This window comes from Cygnus atratus, chromosome 2, assembly GCF_013377495.2.
Source record: "Cygnus atratus isolate AKBS03 ecotype Queensland, Australia chromosome 2, CAtr_DNAZoo_HiC_assembly, whole genome shotgun sequence".
NCBI lineage: Eukaryota > Metazoa > Chordata > Aves > Anseriformes > Anatidae > Cygnus > Cygnus atratus.
In genome coordinates, this window is record NC_066363.1 from 159,726,857 (window position 1) to 159,747,900 (window position 21,044).

General features: G+C 56.2%; 3 protein-coding genes and 1 pseudogene across 3 annotated transcripts in view; all 4 read left to right on the plus strand.

Annotated features, from left to right (window-relative positions):
• Positions 1–722: 722 nt before the first annotated feature.
• Positions 723–1,028, plus strand: LOC118257933 (feather keratin 1-like). The gene has a single exon (XM_035566397.1). It carries the CDS (start codon positions 723–725, stop codon positions 1,026–1,028), a length of 306 nt encoding a protein of 101 aa, XP_035422290.1.
• A 2,537-nt stretch (positions 1,029–3,565) lies between these two features.
• LOC118257960 (feather keratin 1-like) lies at positions 3,566–4,237 on the plus strand (annotated as a pseudogene).
• A 2,933-nt stretch (positions 4,238–7,170) lies between these two features.
• Positions 7,171–7,491, plus strand: LOC118257935 (feather keratin 1-like). Its single transcript, XM_035566399.1, has one exon. It carries the CDS (start codon positions 7,171–7,173, stop codon positions 7,489–7,491), a length of 321 nt encoding a protein of 106 aa, XP_035422292.1.
• Positions 7,492–15,749: 8,258 nt separating this feature from the next.
• The window catches only part of ARHGAP39 (Rho GTPase activating protein 39), a 97,106-nt gene continuing 91,811 nt past the window's right edge, over positions 15,750–21,044 (plus strand). Inside the window, exon 1 of the mRNA XM_035566420.2 lies at positions 15,750–15,845. Coding sequence (XP_035422313.1) covers positions 15,835–15,845 — 11 coding nt within the window. The 5' untranslated portion in view covers positions 15,750–15,834. The remainder of the gene's footprint in view (positions 15,846–21,044) is intronic.

Consider the following 21,044-nt stretch of genomic DNA (forward strand, 5'->3'; position numbering starts at 1 on the left):
GATGAAGGCACGGAGGGAGTGAACGCGATGCAAGTGGTAGCGCATCACGCCCAGCATACCTGAGAAGCCCTGACCAGCCTGCTGGGGATGCCAACAAGGGGGGCCCCCTCCTCGCAACAGAGCCACCGACCACACCTCATGAGTGCCAAACCATGACCTCACTGACAACAATGCACTTCTCCCGTGTCATGCATGCATCTTCTACCAGCCCTTTAACGAACCTTCAGGAACTATACCTTTAATACTCTCACTTGAAATGTTCCGCCACTTCCAACATCCTCAACAGGAGGAAATGAAGATGGAGCATTGTGGGGACAACACACCCCACCTCATTACTTGATGGGTTTTGGCATATAAGAGCAGCTCACGCCAAATGCTGTCATGCGCAAAGGCTCTCTAGCCCCGCGGGCACTCGTGGACCAGCATAAAACCGGCCCTGCGCCTCGCACCCTCACACACTCCTCCCGACGCCTTCTCCTCTGCGCCCAACAAGGTGAGCCTGAGCCCCGCTCCCCTCCTTCACCCGCCCCACTGGACCCATCTCTCCAGACTCTTTCCGCCCCCGGCCTCAACAGCCCTTCTGCCTCCCCACCGCCATACTCCCCAAAGTCCCACCCTAGGCCTCCCCACTCCCTTGGCCTCCCCCAGCACCGCTCCTCACGCCCCCAACACCCTCCGCCTTCCCAGCACCCTCTCTTCCAGGGACCCTCCACACCACAGACATGTCCTGCTACGACATCTGCCGCCCCTGCGGACCCACCCCGCTGGCTAACAGCTGCAACGAGCCCTGTGTCAGGCAGTGCGAGGACTCCCACGTCGCCATCCAGCCTCCCACCGTGGTGGTCACCCTGCCAGGACCCATCCTCAGCTCCTTCCCCCAGAACACCGCCGTTGGATCCTCCGCATCAGCTGCCGTGGGCAGCAACCTCAGCTCCCAGGGAGTGCCCATCTCCTCCGGTGGCTTTGGAGGCTTTGGCCTTGGAGGCCTGGGCTGCTTCTCTGGCGGAAGAGCCTGCTACCCCTGCTAAGGACCCACACCAACACCCCTGACTGAAGCCTCCAACTCCACGCAAGCCAGCTCTTCGACTGAGGACGCACCTCCGCGCTCTTCATAGCGCACAGGCTCACCAGCCTCGGCTCTTCTTCTCAGGGCACTCCGCACTCTAGCAGGGAAGGGGGCCAGTCCATGCTGCCTGGAAACATGGCTGATGGACGGCCTACTCCTCTCTCACTTCCTTGTTCTCCTTCCTCCATCTTCCATGTCCAGTACTCTCCACTGCAATGGCTTACTCGCAGCCACAAACCCACCCGGCACCTCCCATGTGCTGATTCTATTGCAGTGCAGGAAGACCTTGGGGCTCTGGGAAAATCTGCTGTACCATGGGACACAGGCTGATGATTGCACTACTTGCACCACAGAACAGGTCCCTTCTACTCTGCACGCCTTTGCACTCTTCTTTTCCACAATAAAGTTCTCATGCATGTCAGCCTGTGATGTCTCCTCTTCCTTTCTGCTCCCAACACTCCTTCAACTTCACTCAACATTAAGCAGGGCTCAGCAGGCCGGCAGGGCCCAAGCCTGTTGCTGTTCAAGAAGCAGCTAGACAGCACTCTTACATATATCCTGGTTTTTAAACAAGAAGAGTCATAGATTTGACGGACAGACCGCTTAGCAGACAACTAATTGGCTGGATGAGCACATTCAAGGAGTAGCGGCCAACAGTTCGATGCCCGGGTAGATAAAATGGAGGAGTGCTTTCTCTCAGGGGTCTGTCCTGGGACCTGTGTTATTTCACCTCCTTGTCCCTGACATACACAGTGGGATTGAGCGGGCCCTCAGCAAGTTTGCACATGGCACCAAGCTCTGTGGGGGGGCCGACACCTTAGAGGAAAGGGATGCCATCTGGAAGGACCTTGACAGGCTTGACAGGTGGGCCCAAGCAAACCTCAAGGAGTTCAACAAGGCCGAATGCAAAGTCCTGCATTTGGGTCGAGACAATCCCCAACATGAATACAGCCTGAGGAACAAGTGGATTGAGAGCAGCCCCGCAGAGAATGACTTGGGGGTATTGGTGGAGAAACATCTCAATGTGAGCCAGCGATGTACACTCGCGGCCCAGAAAGCCAGCCGTCTCCTGGGCTGCACCAATAGAAGTCAGCACGCACTGAGCTACTCTCTTTCCCATTGGGATTTTCTGGCCACCACCCCTCACAGATACCATCAAGACACTTCAATCAACGTCATAGAATGACGGTTGCGCCTCTGAGATGAGGCTGGATCTTGGGCTCACCAAATCCTCAACCATGGCTCTTTCTCAAAGAGACCCGTACTTCCTCAGCTTCTGAATGGCCATGTCATTGGAGCAATCATCAAAGCCTTTACTAAAGGCAAGGTAAGCAACAATTCCTGCCCTCCCCTTGTCCACCCAGCAGGTCACTTCAACGTAGAAGACACTGAGAAGGCTCAAGTATGATCTGCTCTTTGTAGATCGATGCTGACTATTCCCCATCTCTTTCTTACCGTTCATGGGCTTGTCAATGCTTTCCAGGAGGATTTCTTTCAAAACGTTCCCAGCGACGGATGACAGAGTGACCAGCCTGCAGTTTCCCAGACCTTCCTTCTCCGTCTTGTTGAACATCAGAGTGGGATGAGTCTATTCCAGTCTTCAGGAACCCGGTCACCAAGAGCTTTCAAAGAAAGCTGAATGTAGCCTTGTGAAGAAATCAGCCAGGACTCTCAGCATGTGTGGGTGCAACCTCATAGGTCCTGTGCACTTAAGCACATCCAGGGGCACAGCCTCCCCACCTTCCTCAGCAACACGCACTACTCACCTGTTGGACAGCCTGCAAAACACTCACCTTGGCTAATCAGTGGAAGGCCTTGACATTCGCCCACACTTTGGAGTTGCAGACCACATGCCTCCAGTTCCATCTGAAATGTCCAAATTGTCTTTCAGAAAATCAAACACTGGGCAGAGAAATAGGTTTCTCCCTTGACACAAATGCCAAATATCACCCCCAATAACACAATGGCTCCCAGCTGGCCCTTTCTGACAGTACCTCTTGTCCTCTGCCTTTCGTGAATCTCAGGGCCACTCACGGACCTCACCACCCAGCCCAAAAAATCCCATCAAGCAGAGCGTCAAGCCTTGTGTTTTCTGGTGCCTTCGGCTTTGGAGGAAAGGCGAGGAAGCCTATGGTGTCAGGAGACATGGCCAGTGTAGGACCTACTCATCTCTCATTCCTTCTTTTCATAGCACCCTCTTCTATGCCCGATACGCTCCACTGCAATGATTTCCTCACAGCCACAAAGCCCAGTGTGGCTGGGCCACACCACATAAATGCCATGCAAAGACCTCACTCATGATGCCACACCTCAGCCAGCCTTTGGCCACATCATCTACCTGCCCTGCCATGCACCTTTCACAGAAATGCTCCAGCCTCTAATACTCTCACTTTGAAGGTGCCACCAGGACCCAACACCATGTCCTCAACAGGAGGAAATGAAAAGGTCGAGGTGTGGGAAGGACACCACACCCCACTTCATTACTTGCCAGGCTTTGACATGCAAGAGCAGCTCACGCCAAATGCTGTCACGCGCAAAGGCTCTCTCGCCCCGCGGGCACTCAAGGACCAGCATAAAAGCCGGCCCTGCGCCTCTCACACTCACACACTCCTCCCGACGCCTTCTCCCCTGCGCCCAACAAGGTGAGCCTGAACCCCACCCCCTTCCTTCACCCGCCCCAACAGGCCTATCTCTCCATACGCCCTCTGCCCCAGCCTCAGTAGCCCTTCCGCCTCCCCACTGCCATGCTCCGCAAAACCCCAGGCCTCCCCACCCCTTTGGCTTCCACCAGCACTGCTTCTCACGCCCCCAACACCCTCCGACTTCCCTTCACCCTCTCTTCCAGGGACCCTCCACACCACAGACATGTCCTGCTACGACATCTGCCGCCCCTGCGGACCCACCCCGCTGGCTAACAGCTGCAACGAGCCCTGTGTCAGGCAGTGCGAGGACTCCCACGTCGCCATCCAGCCTTCCACCGTGGTGGTCACCCTGCCAGGACCCATCCTCAGCTCCTTCCCCCAGAACACTGCCGTTGGATCCTCCGCATCAGCTGCCGTGGGCAGCAACCTCAGCTCCCAGGGAGTGCCCATTTCCTCCTGGGGATTCGGAGGCTTTGGCCTTGGAGGCCTGGGCTGCTTCTCTGGCAGAAGAGCCTGCTACCCCTGGTAAGGACCCACGCCGACACCCCTGACAGCAGCTAACAATGCCCCGCAAGCCACTTCATGGACTGAGGATGCTCTCATCTCTGTGCTCTGGGAATATCTTCCACACAAAATGCATAGCTGCTGATGGTCACTCTGCTTGCACCTCTGACCACAGCCCTTCTGTTTGTGCTCCTTCCTTTTCATGAGTCTTCCTCAATAAAGTTCTAATGCATGCCAGCCTGACACTCCTCCTTTCTTCACTCAATGCTCTTCAGCCAAAGGGACCTGGACAGGCTGCAGAAGCGGGCCCATGTGAACCACATGAGGTTCAACAAGCCCAAGTTCAAGGTGTTGCACCTGGGTCGGGGCAATCCCAGTCAGGAGTACAGACTGGGAGAAGAACTCATTGAGAGCAGCCCTGCAGAGAAGGACTTGGGTTGTTCTGGTGGACCAAAGGCTCGACAGGACCCAGCAGTGCACGCCTGCAGCCCAGAAGGCCAACTGCATCCTGGGCTGCTTCAACAGAGGTGTGAGCAGCAGGTCGAGGGACGTGATTGTCCCCCTCTGTTCTGTCCTCGTGAGGCACCACCTTGAGCACCTTCCCTATGAAAGAAGGCTCAGAGAGCTCGGGATGTTCAGCCTGGAGAAGTGCAAGCTCTGCGGAGACTTCCTTGAGACCTTTCAGTACTTAAAGGGGTCTTCTAAAAAAGATGGAGAACGTCTCTTTCCTTGGGTAGATAATGATAGGACAAGGGGGAATGGTCTTCAACTAAAAGAGGATAGATTTAGACTAGACATTAAAAGGAAATTCTTCACTGTGAGAGGATGAGGCACTGGAACAGGTTGCCAAGAGAAGTTGTGGTTACCCCAGCCCTGGAGGTGTTCAAGGCCAGCCTGGATGAGGCCTTGGCCAACGTGATCTGGTGGGTGGCATCCCTGCCTCTGGCAGGAGGCTGGAGTTAGATGATCCTTAAAGTCCCTTCCAAGGTGAGCCATTCTATGATTCTATGATGATTCCCACTTCACCCTGTGTAAATACACGGTTCAAGATCAGGTCGAAAAGTGCCACAAGACCTCCCCTAGTGTACTGTTTTTACGTGGCAAGGTTTTGGTAGTGGGGGCTGCAGGGACGGCCTCTGTGACAAGAATCCAGCAGTTGCCTCATGTTTGATAAGGGCCTCTTTCAGCCATCTACAAAGGGACCTGCCGCTGCCCAGTGCTGAGCCAATAAGCGATGTTTTTTGTGCCTCTGTGATCCTACACCTTCACAACAAACACTATCACAGAGTCGTATATGTAGGACGTCAGTCACTTCTCCGTAGAAGATGCTATGTAGGCACACACGGGATATGCTCTCTATAAATCCGTGCTGACTACTCTCCATCGCTTTTCCGTACTTGAGAATACATTCTGGGAGGATTTCCTTCAGAACCTTCCCAGACTCTGATATCAGGCTGACCAGGCTGCAGTTTCCCAGACATTCCTCCTTCGTCTTTTGAACATAAGAGTGGGATGAGTCTCTTCCAGTTCTCAGGAACCTCTCCCAGTCGCCGTGACTTTTCAAAGATAACTGAGAGTGCTATTTATTGAAACCAGATCAGCCAGGACACTCAGCATTTGCAGGTGCAGCCTGTCAGCTCCCAAGGACTCCTGCATAACCAGCTACACAGCCTCCCCATCATCCTCGTCAACAAGCTCCAGTGGGACAGCCTACAAAACACTCACCTCGGCAGATCAGGGGCTGCACTTGCCATTCCCCAATCCTTGCAATGCAACCATCACCACTGGGGCCTCACGTCCACAGCTACAAGCAGCATGCACACCTCCAGCTCCTCCTAAAACGTCCATATCGTCTGTCTCAACATTGAACACCACGCACAGAAGTACGATTCCCCCTTGACACCCACCACAAAGAACAGCCTAAGGGACTCCCACCAAACTGCAGGAGGCCAAAGCCCCGGCTGTCAACATGCTGGCCCCAGAAAAGGGAGCGCTATGGAGTTGCCAACGCAACCCTTTGGGAAGCATGGCAGGACTCCCAACGCACTTAGTCCTGTCAGCCCTAAGACAGGCCTGCGACTACAACATCCTGCGTTGCAAACTCCCCTCCTCTGCCTCTTTTGACTGCGGCCCCAAGGACAAGACAGGGAGCCCACTTGCTCCCAGATACAGCCTCTACGTACAAGATGACCACCAAGCCACCAATGTAGCACACCAAACAGGAAAGACAAGGGCTGAAAGCAGGCTCGTGAGTTGGGATGAAGGCACGGAGGGAGTGAACGCGATGCAAGTGGTAGCGCATCACGCCCAGCATACCTGAGAAGCCCTGACCAGCCTGCTGGGGATGCCAACAAGGGGGGCCCCCTCCTCGCAACAGAGCCACCGACCACACCTCATGAGTGCCAAACCATGACCTCACTGACAACAATGCACTTCTCCCGTGTCATGCATGCATCTTCTACCAGCCCTTTAACGAACCTTCAGGAACTATACCTTTAATACTCTCACTTGAAATGTTCCGCCACTTCCAACATCCTCAACAGGAGGAAATGAAGATGGAGCATTGTGGGGACAACACACCCCACCTCATTACTTGATGGGTTTTGGCATATAAGAGCAGCTCACGCCAAATGCTGTCATGCGCAAAGGCTCTCTCGCCCCGCGGGCACTCGTGGACCAGCATAAAACCGGCCCTGCACCTCGCACCCTCACACACTCCTCCCGACGCCTTCTCCTCTGCGCCCAACAAGGTGAGCCTGAGCCCCGCTCCCCTCCTTCACCCGCCCCACTGGACCCATCTCTCCAGACTCTTTCCGCTCCAGACTCTCCCCACTGCCATGCTCCGCAAAACCCCAGGCCTCCCCACCCCTTTGGCTTCCACCAGCACTGCTTCTCACGCCCCCAACACCCTCCGACTTCCCTTCACCCTCTCTTGCAGGGACCCTCCACACCACAGACATGTCCTGCTATGACATCTGCCGCCCCTGCGGACCCACCCCGCTGGCTAACAGCTGCAACGAGCCCTGTGTCAGGCAGTGCGAGGACTCCCACGTCGCCATCCAGCCTTCCACCGTGCTGGTCACCCTGCCAGGACCCATCCTCAGCTCCTTCCCCCAGAACACCGCCGTTGGATCCTCCGCATCAGCTGCCGTGGGCAGCAACCTCAGCTCCCAGGGAGTGCCCATCTCCTCCGGTGGCTTTGGAGGCTTTGGCCTTGGAGGCTTTGGCTTCGGAGGTCTTGGCTGCATCAATGGCGGAAGAGCCTGCTACCCCTGCTAAGGACCCACGCCAACACCCCTGACAGAAGCCTCCAACACCGTGCAAGACAGCTCTCAGACTGAGGACGCACCTCTGTGCTGTTCATGGCACGCGGGCTCACCAGCCGCGACTCCTCATTCCACGGCACAACAAAGCAAGCAAACAAGGAAGGGGCCAGCCCATGCTGTCAGGACACATGGCCAACATACCTCCTTCTTTCTTCCTCTTTCTCCTTTCCCAAGCACCACCTTCTATGGCCGATACTCTCTGCTGCAATGCCTTGCTCACTAGCACAATCCCTCGCAAAACCTACTAGAGCTGCTCCCACCACAGGGTAGGGAGGCCTTGGGGCTCTGCTAAAATCTGCTCTATGCAAGGGACATAGGCTGGTGGTCGCCCTCCAGGCACCTCAGAATGTGCACCTTCCACTTGACGCTCCCTCTTTTTCATGTTTTCCTCAATAAAATCCGCCTGCATCCCATATCCTCAGATACCTCCTCTTCCTTTCTTCTCCCAACGCTCTTCCAACTTCACCCAACAAAAAGAAGAAAAAGCAGCGCTCAAGTGTCCATCAGGGCCCAAGCCTGGTGGTGTTCAAGAAGCGTTTGGACAATGCTCTTACATAGCTCCTTGTCACTAAAATGGAAAGACATGATGGGCCACTCAGCAGACAATGAATTGCCTGCATGGTCACATACCAAGAGTTGTGGTCAACAGCTCGGTGCCCAGGTGGGGACCAGGGAGGAGTGGTGTCCCTCTGGGGTCTCTAGTGAGGCCTGTATTTTTTAGAATCATAGAATATCCTGAATTCGAAGGGACCAACAAGGATCATCACGTCCAACTCCTGGCACCACACAGGTCTACCCAAAGATTCAGATCATATGACTAAGAGCACAGTCCAAACCCTTAAACTCCGACAGGCTTGGTGCTGTGACTACATCCCTGGGGAGCCTGTTCCAGTGCGCAACCTCTCGGTGAAGAACCTTTTCCTGATATCCAGCCTGAACCTCCCCTGCCTCAGCTTGACACCATTCCTGTGGGTCCTATCACCGGTCACTAAAGAGAATAGATCAGCACCTGCTCCTCCACTCTCCCTCGTGAGGAAGCTGTAGACTGCGATGAGCTCTCCCCTCAGCCTCCTCTTTTCCAGGCTGAACAGGCCAAGTGACCTCAGCCACTCCTCATACGTCTTCCCCTCTAGGCCCTTCACCATCTTAGTAGCCCTTCTCTGGACAGTCTCCACAGTTTCATGTCCTTTTTGTACTGTGGTGCCCAGAACTGCACACAGTACTCGAGGTGAGGCCGCACCAGTGCAGAGTAGAGAGGGACAATCCCTTCCCTTGACCGACTAGAAATGTTGTGCTTGATGCACCCCAGGGTACGGTTGGCCCTCCTGGCTGCCAGGGCACAGTGCTGGCTCATATTCAACTTGCTGTCAACCACAACCCCCAGATTCCTCTCTGCGGGGCTGCTCTCCACCATCTTGTCACCCAGTCTGTACATATAGCTAGGGTTGCCCCTTCCCAGGTGCAGGACCCGGCACTTGCTCTTAAAATCCTTTAGACGCTGGGTTTGAAGACATATCTGCTGAGTACCCCACCTCGGTTTCGGTCCGTTGCAGTCCCTCTCTCTCAAACACGATGCAGAGGTAGCGCTGCTCTTCAGCCCGGGCACCACTTGCTGTAACTTGTGTGCCAGTTCCAGGGACCGCAACCGTGGCAGCAACAGTGATTGGGCATTGGGCGTTGTGCTGTTTTCTCCACAGCCTGTTACCCTCCTGGGCATGATGCGAGGGGCACATCTGTGATATCAGTGTGGTGTTTTGAAGCTCCTGGGTGGACCATGTGAATGGCAGGACACCCTGGACCTCCACAGCCTCTCTCCCTCATCCCTCCATGGGCAGAGTTAGCATCCCTCCCTTGATATGAGGTTGGTGTTAGCAAGCCAGGGCCAGAAGAGGTGAAGCCCACCAAGATGAAGCCAGGAGATGTATAAAGGGACACATAGACGTGACCAGACCCCACTGGGCTGCATTTAGCTCTGACAGGGTTGGTGGGCAACATTTGGCTCCTTCTGAACCCTCCTCAGCTGGAAGCAGCCATCCCATGGGATGGGTTAGACATGGAGAAAACTGTCCCTGTGCTTGCCTTCAACAACATGCCCCCATCTGCATGTCCCTGCAGCCTCTGGCTGATCCCAGAGCCTCCCTTTCCCAGTGCCTGCAGAACATTTTGACACCACATGTGACAAATGTGGATAAATTTAACTGGGGTGGAGCGGGGAGGCTGGGGCTGGTAAGAGGGAGTTGACGCTGCCGTGGCTTTTGGAAATGTATCTTGATGGAAGGGTGCATTTATTTTTTTCATTGCTTCTCTTGTTCAATCATTTGGGGTTTGAGAGATGTTTCAAGTCTTTATATAGCTTAAAAATATTAAAACATAATAGTCTTCTGTTTCCATGGCAACAGGGACAGCAGGTATTCATGGGTCTGGGATGCTGGCATCCTGCATTCATCACAAGGTTTAAAAGACAGAACAATTTTCTTCAAGGTTCCCAGAAAGCACCGCGCAGAGAGAAGGGAACCCCAGCCAAATGCCAGCCCCAGGGCTGGAGCAGCGAGCCTGGGAGTGCTGCAGCTTACAGGGAGCTGCGGCTCCGGCACTCATTTCCATGCCTCCTGCCCATGTCAGTGACCGTGACTGATGGCCTGGGCACTGGTGGGAGGCAGGGTTCTCTGGGACGTCATTTGGGTGCCCCCGTTGCATCCTGCATGCAGCCCTGTTGTGCAAAGCAAGCAAACCTCTGCAAAGCAAGCCTGGCATCGTCATGGGCACGTGGCTGCATGGCTCCCAGCCAGCTGCTGGCATTGTCACGGGCAGCTGGGCACGTCTGAGCCTTCCCAGCCCTGCTCCTCCAGGTGCTGTCTCCCTTCTCTCTCAGGAGGAAAACAGAAGAGAAGGCAAAGCCTTTCCCTGCTCAGGTATGTTCTCCTTGGAAATTCAAAGGAGCATCCCAGGACTGAGGACTACCCTTCTCCCCAGCAAGGGGGTGGTGCAGGGCATTGCAGCTCCATGGGGGCAGCCACCTCCCTGGGTCCATGCTTGGTGCCAGGACCGTGCAGCATGGATACCAGGAGCTGGCAGGTGCCCACTGCCTGAGCTTGGCCACCCTTTACTATGGTTTGTGCAAGCTGCTTGCCAGTGGGATCCAGCGAGCCACATACCTGTGGGACCTGGTCAACCACACACTGCAGGGATCGGGCAAGCCACATTCAATCCCTTCTTCATTAAAGATTCAGAGTTTCCCCTGTGAAGGCATCTTAAGCAAAGAACAAAGCATGATCATCTATAACACATGCCAGCCACTCTTCACAAAGCTAGGGCACATTTGTGTGATTTACAAGGGCACCTCAGGGCTGTCGGCATCCTTGTGAGCTATCCTCAAATTAAAAGCATGAGCTCGCAAGTTTATTCTCTGCTGTTTGCTCTGGAAACGCCGCGGGAATGGGGTCTTAGCTCAAGAGTGGGTGGAAAGGCAGCATCAGAGCTGCCTCTGGACTCTGATCTTCCAAACCCATCGCCAGTGCTCTGTGCAGTGGGCATGGCTAAAAAGTGTAGACATTTCCCTCACATTACAAGGGGCCCCAGGGGGTACAGAGGCATGGTGGGGGTCTGCCTCAAAGGAGCCCGTGAAAAACTCCTTTGGGTCTCCAAGCCTCCTGGAGCAGGACATCGCTGGAGGATCTGCAGGCAACCACCAGGTAGATTGGTGCCTGTCCCACAGAACCCACTGCTTTGGCCACCCCAAGTGATGCTTCAGTTCCAGATGTTCCTCCAGAGGTCCCTCTGCACGAAGCCCGTTGCCTGAGCACAGCACTGGGAGCATCAGCAGGACTCCAAGCCCCATCTTCTCTCCTCGTGTGGCCCAATCGCTCAGATACAGTACATGCCTGCAGCCTTCCCCTCCCTCCCACCCCTCCTGGGCACATCCTGGGCCGTGTCTCCATGCCACCAGCACGCTGGGTGCTTTACCCGACAGCTCCACGCTCCCCTTCTCCATCACGTAGGATTTCGGTATCCTCAGCCAGGCTGCTTGCCTGCTGTGCCTCGTGCTGTTCAGAGCTCTACCTGCAAGCCCCAGGGATGCACGGATGCATCTGTTCTTGCTCTGTGATACAACTTTTTTATGGAAAAATGAACAAGGTTTTTTTGTAAGTAGAATTCTAAGAACTGTCGTTCCCTGGGCACCTGAAGTGTGTTTGATCGTGCTTAAGTGACACTGCAGGGACTGAAAGCACGTTATTTAAGTAATTACAGGAAAGCTTTAAAATTCAGCACAGATTTCACTATTCAAACTGTGTCCAGATATTCACATTTCCGTTGGGTTAAAACGTGCAAGTGACACATGTCTCTCACTGTGACCATGTCCCCAGGCACTTGCTGTTTGCTGCAAAGCTCCAGCATCTGGAGCCACTAAATGTCCTGGTTTCAGTTTGCAAAATACAGATGGATAAAAAGTTGTAAGCATGGATGAATGACTCTGCTATGATCAAAACCCAGAAGGTTACAAGATAGGACCCAAATCTTACTTTTTAGAGAAAAATCCCACTATGTGAGCAGACCCAGAGAGGTATGGCACAGGGCTTTGATTCTGCTCCAGCACTGCAGATCTGGCTTTCTGGAGGCACAGCGGTGCTGGTGGGCAGGGTGCAGAAAACCTCAGCCGCAGGCTGGCCCAAGTCAACATCTTCTTTAATGATCCGGATGACGGGGCAGAGCGTACCCTCAGCAAGGTTGCAGGTGACCCCAAACTGTGCGGAATGGCTGATACACCATGGGACCATGCTGCCATCCAGAGGGACCTGGACAGGCTGGAGAAACGGGCTGATGGGAATGTCGTGGGGTTCAGCCAGGAAAAATGGAGGAACAACCCCAGGCACCAGGACATGGCAGGCACCGTGGCATCCTGGAGCTGGGGTCACCCCTGGATGCGGACACGTCCCCTGTCCCCTGCAGAGCGCAGTGGCACAGACTAGCCTGCACTGTGACGAGCGGCTGGGTTAACTGGGGACATGTGCCTTCGTGTCACTGGGTCCCCGATCAATGCGGTTCTCCTGGGGGCTGTTCACATGCTGCAGTTAATGCATGGCCGCAGCAGCGAGGGAAGGAAGGGGGCATCCCTGCCCCTGCCGGGTTCTGCTCTGCCATCCCCGGGTTTGGGGGTGGTGTCAGGGGGCTGCTTTCCACCCTCATCTCCAGAAGGTTGGAGACAAAGGTCCCGGTCGACTTTGTGGCCCAAGAATGGGAGAAATGACCCTAAGTGGGAGGAATGACCCTAAATGGGAGGAATGACCCTAAGTGGGAGGAATGACCCTAAATCCTTCTGGCCTTCAATTTTCTTCTCTTTGCGTGGGCGCTTTGGTGCCTGGACCCCTCCGTGTTGCCCAAATGCTGGTGGTGGAGCTACAAGCCAGGGGTGATACCTTCAGGAAGGAGTACTGGGGGGAACAGGGGGCACCCCTGGGTGCTAAATCCCGCACAGACATCCTGAATGTTCCCACGATGGGCAGGACGTGCAGGAGATGAAGTGGGGAGGACTTGTTGGGGACCAGCGTGCTGCTGGGGTGATCCTCCCCCTCTACTCTGCCCTGGAAAGGCCTCACCTGGAGTACTGTGTCCAGTTCTGGGCTCCCCGGTACAAAAAAGACAGGGAACTCCTGGAAAGAGTCCAGTGGAGGGCCACAATGATGATACGGGGCCTAGAGCATCTTCCCTATGAGGAAAGGCTGCGAGACCTGGGTCTGTTCAGCCTGGAGAAGACAAGACTGAGAGGGGATCTCACCAATGTGTATAAATGCCTGAGGTGTGGCAGACAGAGGGATTTGGCCAAGCTCTTCTCAGTGGTTTGTGGGGACAGGACAAGGGGCAATGGCCACAAGATAGAGCCCAGGAAGCTCCTCACCAACATGCAAAAGAACTTCTTCACGGTGAGGGTGACGGAGCACTGGGACAGGCTGCCCAGGGAGGTTGTGGAGTCTCCTTCTCTGGAGATATTCAAGGCCCGTCTGGATGCCTACCTGGGCAGCCTGCTCTAGGGAACCTGCTTTGGCAGGGGGGTTGGACCCGATGATCTCTGGAGGTCCCTTCCAACCCCTACAATTCTGTAATAAGCTTCTGTAAAGCAACCTGGTAAGCTTCTGTCATGAAATCCCCAGCATGACAGAGTGGAGAGCGGTGGTATTGTCTTCGTGGACTTCAGCAAGGCTTTGGACACTGTGCCCAAAACATCCTCATGGATGAGGACGAGCAGGCCACGAGGTGTACTGAAAACTGGCTGAAGGGCTGGGCCCGGGGGGGGAGGCCAGTGGCACAAAATCTGGTTGGAGTCCCCAGGGGTCAATACTAGGCCCGGTCCTATTTGACATCTTCATGTTGCCTGTCCCTCACCAGCACAGAGAACGCCCCAGGACAGGGAAACATCCCTCACAGGGAAAGAGCTCCCATCACGCCTGCGTTCACAGCAGAAAACCTCCAAAAAGTTGATGTTCCCTTGGACAGTGTAGCTGTGACTTGCACCACTCACACCTCCAAGGAGGAGAAATCTGGGTTGGGGCCAAACGCGGTGTTCTTGGGTCTTTCCAGAAAGCTTGAGTGACATCGAGCAGTCACGGCCACGGCAGGGAGCAGTAGGTGAGGCACTGGTTTGTTGGGGCACCCCTATGCTGGGGACACCAACATGGACACCAACCTCCAGAGACTCCTGGCAGTGACTTTTGGCCAAATTCCTTCAAATTTGCAAGTCAGGATTTAGATTCAGGCTGGAAACGTCATTTTTGTGGGCGGTTTGGTACCATCCGCTGCTGAAAAACTGAAAGAAATGAGCTGCTTCTCCAAATTCAGCATTTCTTTTATTAATCCTGGAGTGTTTTGGCATGGGGCAAAAGCTGCCCCAAGCTGCCCCCCACCACAGAGGTGGGTGTAGGTCGGGAGGGGCTGTGGGGTTAGGGGGGCACTGGCCCTGGGGGAGGCTATGGGGCACGGGGGGGCCCTGTGATGCACAAATCCCAGGGGACATGGGGCACAGGGTGCTGTGGGGCCTCGGCTTTGTGCTTTTGTGTGCACGACAGCACGTGTGCATGTGTGTGCATGTGGCTTGTGTGTGCACTGGGCAGTGCATATATGTGCAACGGTGCACACTGTGCTTGTGCACGGGTATATATACATGTATATGTGGTGTGCAAACTCTGCACATATGTGCAACACGTATATGGTCCTATGGGTGTGCACATGAACACGCATGTGCAATGTGCACATAGGTGCAGTGTGCACACTGTGTGAGATGTGTATATAGTCCTATGGGTGCAATGTGCACACATATGTGCACTGTGCATGTGTGTGCAACAGGTGTATAGACCTATTGGTGTGTACGTGCACACTTACATGTGGTGTGCACATAGATGCGTGTGTGCACCATATACAGTGTCCTATGGGTATGTATGTGCAATGTGCACGTATGTGCATGTGTGTACATGTGCTGCGTGCAATGTGTGTCTGTGCAGTGTGTATGTGTGTGTAAGCGCACATGTGTAAGTGCACATGCGTGTTGTATGTGCACAGTGTGTAAGCCAAGTGTACGTATGTGCTCACGTATGTGCACTGTACAGCGTGTGTGCATCTGTGCGCAGTGTGCTTGCACGTACACACACACATGCACTGTGCCTGTGTGCGTGCGGGCAGTTTTTGAGCTAAAAGAGGGCAGATTTGGGTCAGACATAAGGAGTTTGTTGTGCAGAGGCTGCCCAGGGGAGCTGGGGGTGCCCAAGGCCAGGCTGAGGGGGCTGGGGGCAGGCTGGGGGCAGGGCCCCCGGTGCGGGGTCAGAATTGGGCGACTCCCCCCCAAAAACCCGCTTCCACGTGACTCTCCCTGCACCCCAATCCCGCCCACCCCGCGCGCGGACTACAACTCCCAGCACCCCCCGCGGCCCCCTCCGTTAAAGAGGGGGGGGGGAGGAGGAAGGCGCGGCTGGAGGCGGAGCCTGGCGAGAAGAGGGGGGCGTGGCTTGAGCGCCCGGCCCCGCCCCCCTCGCCGCTCCCTATTGGCCGCGCCGCCGTTGTCGCTGGTGACGGGGGGACGCGGCGGGGCCGCGGCGCGAGCGCCGGCCTCAGTCGGGCGGCGGCGGCGGCGGCGGCGGCTGAGGGGGGAGCGGGGTCCGCGCGCGCGCGCTCCCGCGCGTGGGGGGGGGTGGGCCGGGATTTTGGGGGGGGTGGGGGGGGGAGGAGGGGGTGCGGGGGCAAGGCCCGGCCATGGGAGCCTGCACCGGGAGCGGGGCCGGGGCCGCCGCCGGGCGGTAGGGCCGCCGGGAACATGGCGGAGAGGTGAGAGCCGGCATCGCGATGGGAGGGGGGGGGGCTTTGGAAATGGTGGGGGGGGGATGGGGGCGTGGGGGGGGGGGCGTTTGGGGTCTGGGGGGGCTGATAAAAGGGGTCCAGACCCCCCCCCCCACATGTCCCCGAGGAGGGGTCTGAACCCCCCTTTATTCCACCCCCCCATATATACACCATAGGGATATTGGGGGGGGGGCCCCTTTTGAGGGGCTTTTTGTCCCCCCGCATTTAGGGGGAGGATTGTTGAACCCCCTTTTTTTTGGGGGGGGTCTGGATGCATGCAGGGGGCACCATTTTATTGGGGGGGGTCTCTGTCTGTTCTTGGGGGGGGGGGGGTACAGTGAGAGTTTGGTTGGTAGCCCCCCCCTTTTTGGGTGCATTGGGGGAGAATCCCAGCCCTGCCCCCCATCCTTTTTGGGTCCATGGGGGGGTGGATTCCAGCCCTGCCCCCCTCCTCCCCCCTTTTTGGGTCCATGGGGTTGGGAGGGGGGCTCCCAACCCCACCCTGATTTCCGGGGGGGGGGGGGGGGCGTTGGCAAAATGGGGGGGGGGGGGGTGGATCTTGACCCCACCCTGCTGCTTGGAAGGGTGATGGGGGGCTGGATCCCCCCCCACCATTTCTATGCCTTATATGAGGGCTATGCCCCCCCCCGCCCTCCCCCCCGACCTGTGGGGGGTTGGATCCCCCCTCCCTGAATTCACCTCCCCTCCATATGGGGTTAAGGGGGCGGGGGGGGGGTCCTGCATCTCACCTCCCCATAGAGGTCATGGGGGGGGGGTGGCTGGATCCCCCCCCCCACCCTGCTCCTAATCTGGGGGGCTGGATCCTTACCCCCCCACACCTTTATTCCCTCTGGGGGGGAGGGGGGGCTGGATTTCCACCACCCCCCCCCCCCCCCCTTTAATTATGGGGGGGGTTGGATCCCACTCCATATCACCCTATAGGGGCTATGGGATGGGATTACCCCCCCCATCTCCTTATAGGGGTTATGGGGGGGGGGGGGGGGGGAGGCTGGATTCCCCCCCCCCCCCCTTGCTGTTTTTTGGGGGGGAGGATGTTATGGGGGGGGGCCGCATCCCCACCCCGCTCCCCGCGGGCTGCAGCTGGAGGAGGATTTTTGCGGCGGTGCAAGGTGTGGCACGGCGAGGGGGTGCCTGCACGGGGGGCCGGGGGGGGGGCACGAATACGGGGCTGAGCTGAGGGGGCTGCATCAGGGCAGGGGGGGGGGGATCGGGGCGGGGGGGGGGGGGGGGGGGCGCTCAGAAATGGCCGAGCCAGGGCGTTTGCGCCGGGGCGGGAGGTATTTATTTTCTCGTGCGCGGCGGATCGTGGGTTTTTTATTTATTTTTTTTTAATTCCCCCCTCCCCTCCCTTCTCTGCGCTGCTCTGCTGCTTCCCCAGCCCTGCGTTTCCTGGGCTGCGAAAGCTGCAGGATTTTTTTTTTTTTAATCACTCTTTTTTTATATTTATATACATATACTATTATATTTTTTTTTCTTTGCAATAGCAGCTTAATCAACCCTTGGGTGACCTCTACAGAGAAACCCGCAGCTGCCGCGCGCCGGCACTTCACCTGGCACATGCAGCTGGGTGGGCTTAAAAGGGTGGGGGGAATGACATTAAAATAATAAATATTATATAAAATAACAAAATCAGGGAGCTTTTTGTGAGCCCGGAGGCCCCCGAAAGCAGCAGGTGGCTTGGGCAGGGTGCGCCTGGGCCAGTAGCGAGCGAGGTGTGGCCGTGCCGATCCCCGATCCCTCTGCGGCCGCACGGCGATGCGCAGCCCAATCCTTGGGCCGGCGCGCTTGCACCTCGCTGGAAACCTTCATGCGGTGCTCGGGGGGGGGCGGATTTGGTGCTCGGGGGGATCCAGCAGCCTCGCAGCTCCGTCGCGGTGCCGGGGACGTGGGGTGTTGTCTCCGGCCGCGCCGTGCTGCCTGGCGGATGCCTCTCGCCGCCGCCGCCGCTGCTGCTGCCTCTTCTTCCACGCCGCCGCTGCTTTCTGTGCTCGTTTCGTAATTCAGGAGCCGCGCATCTCCTCGCCATCACCCGGTGGTGTTACCTTCCTCCGCTCAAAGGGGAGCCCGGCCGCCTTGTGTGCCCTCGGGGTGTCCTGGACCCTAAAATCCGTATCTGTCTGCGGTACATGGAGCAGCTTTCGGGTCTAAATTCCTCCTTAGTGCTAACCCCAGCGACTTGAGGTATGCCCACGGGGCTCGAGTGGCCCTTGATCTCTCGTGCAGTCCCTTTCCTCCGGTGCCGATGGGGTACGTCCCTCGGAAATCTCTGCCTGCTGCCTTTCCCTCGCCGCCGATCGGGAGGAGCCGAGGGCTCGGCTGTCTGCGAGCCAGATGTCTGCTCGTCGCACTCTTCCAAAGGAGCCGGGGATGGGTTCAAAGGGGTTGTTCAAAGGAGGCTGCGAGCGAGACAGCAAGCCTGGCGGCTTGGGAAGAGGGGGGGGAGCGAACTCGCCGTCCTGGTGACATTAATATTGCGATACCGAGACGCTCGAGGGGCTCTCGCAGCCGAATTCCCATAATTTATTACTAACTGGGTTTGAGGAGCTTGCAACTAATTCCTGGGAACGCGGTACCTGCCTTAAATTAGGTCATTAACTCCTAATAAGAGAAGCAGAAGTGTCCCGGTCTCTTGGAAGCAGCAGCTTGGAGCAGTGGAGGCTGCCAAAACCATGCCCCGTTTCACCCAGGGTCTTCCCGATGCCTGCGGCGGTCGGCATGGGGTCGGTGGCTGGTTTGGGGTTGGTTTGGGGGTTTTTGTGTCTGCTTCTCGTGCCGTTGTTGGGGCAGGAGCTGCTTTTCTGCGCTGGTTGCAGCCGTGAAGTGGTTTTTATGGCGAGCCCTGGGCAGCTGCCGAACATAACAGCGGTGCTGGGTGCGATTTCGGCCAGCGTTAACGAATCAAGATGTGTTTGTGCGCGCTAACGAACCTGGCACCGTAAAAGCAGTGAGTGATACGGGTTGTGTTGATTAAAAAAAAAAAAAAAAAAGGCTGGCTTTTTATTCTGATTTAGAAGTATATCCCTGCTGCCTTGTTCTTCCCAGGCTGTGTCAGGCGGTTCAGAGCTGTCACTGCAGGTTATGATTGAGTGGTGAGGGGAGGCGTCACCGTGGGGCAGGGATACGTGCCATCAAAGGCCAGGCTGGACGGGGCTTTGGGCAGGTGGGTGGCATCCCTGCCCATGGCAAGGGGTGGCACTGGTTGGCCTTCAAGGTCCCTTCCAACCCAAATCACCCTGAAACAGCCCTGCACGCACCTGGGCAGCGCGGTGCAGCTCGTGGTAGGTTGGCTTGCTTGTCTGCAGAGCTGCTCTTCTCCCTCTAATATTAAAGGGTGGCGAAATCTGGGACAGTCCCAGCAACCTGTCTGCGCGACGCTATCTTTAGAGCTGTGGCTTTCATCAGATGAAAGCTGCGTTATTGCCGGCGGTTGCCGTATCTACAACGCAGCCCTCGACGGGGACTCCGAGTCTCCAAAATCCTCAAGCCGATCCCGGCAGGATAAGGGAGATCCAGGCTGTGCAGGGCACTCCTGATGGACTGAACTTTGCTGAGAAACCCATCTGCCTAGAGGAATGGCATGGCCTTGTTTGCTAACGTAGTTCAGCTTGGACTGTCCGCCGGGTGGAGGAGGCCTGGTGCATCGTGTAGCTCCTCTAACGATGACCCTGGTCTTCTAAAACACTTCTGCGAGCCAGGTGGAGCTCCTGGGAAGGAGTCGTCTCAACTCGTGTTTACGAGGAACTATCCTGGAGGCTTTGGTGAAGCCGCAGTTCGGGACCTGGATCTGAAGGTGACCACTTTGGTCTTGGCCAAGTCCAAGTCCAGCACACCACCAGTTCCTGCCACCACGCGGGGGCTGTTGGCTGCCCAGTGTTCATGGAGTCGGAGTCTTGAGCTATAGCAGCGTGTTGATGTGGGCAACCTCCCCACGAAGTAATTCCTTTAGGTAGTGCTCCAGGAGCAGCTTCCTAAATCCCTGCCCCAGCGGCGTCCTGCGGTGGCTTCGCCTGGTCCTGTTGAGTTGGGTTGGCCGTTGTCTATCGTGGGTCAGTCAGCTCTGACTTGTCCGTCCGCGTGTAGGCTGGTCAAGGTGAAGATCCAGGGCAGGTTTTTCTGGGTGGGTTTGTAGGTAAACGGCCGTGTCGATCGCAGACATCGTGTCTCGGGGGTGGGTATCTTGGTTTCTTGTGCAAGACCGGTCGGGGCAAGGCTCCACGCTCAAACCGTTCTGGCGTTCTGCCTGCTCGTGGTATGAAGACCAAAGACTTGCGGTGTGTTGTTCCTCTTCTGCAAGATGAAAGTTTCAGAAGTTCACCTCTAGTAACTCGTGAATATACATGATTTTTAAAAAGCAGAAGAAAACCACCCGACAACCTCTGACTGAGAACCCACAAACCGAGGCGAAACCACTAAGTACAACAGAGGGCTCCAGCGACTGGGCTGCTTCCAGGAGTAAAATTTCCGCATGAAACAGGGCTGTGAATTCCCTGGGAGCACGGCAGAGGGGCCTGGCTCCGCAGGTGGAGGAGAAATCATCGGGTGCAGGGGTTTTAGGCTTGACCGTAGCCACCGTCACTGTACAGCAGCGCCCAACCCACGCATTTTTATGGCAGGCTCATGTGAAGGGGTTTGTCCCAGACAATAAATACCAGCGAGAGCTTCGTTTTGGCTGCTGATTGAGATCATTACGATGCCCCCTTCCCTGCAGTGTGTTTTTTTAAAAGTAATTTCTTGTTCCCGTCTCCAGCAGCCACGCTCTTCCCTCCTGCATTTTTGCTTCAGTGATTATTTCCTTACATGCTCTAGATAACGCATTGAGCCTAGACCTTTCCTCTTCTTCCTCTGCCTCTCCTCAGAAACATTTCTGCTGTAATACTTTTTCTTCTTCCCCTTTGCAACTAATCCAGGCTGGCTATTTTTAATTCCAGTTGCCAAGAAGCAAGCAAGGGATAAATGTGCTCCAGGTGCCGAGGGGAAGAAGCGGAGCGTTTGCAAGATAGCATCAGCGCCGTGCCCTTTGAGTTGGTTGTCATTCCTCCAAGCGCTCCCAAACCCCCAAAGCTGGTTTTCTCACTTTACCAGTTCCTGGCTAGCAGTGAAGGAACCGCATTGTGCTGGTAAATGGGAGGTGCCGTGCTGCTCAGGTTGCCTACGGCCGTGCCACTC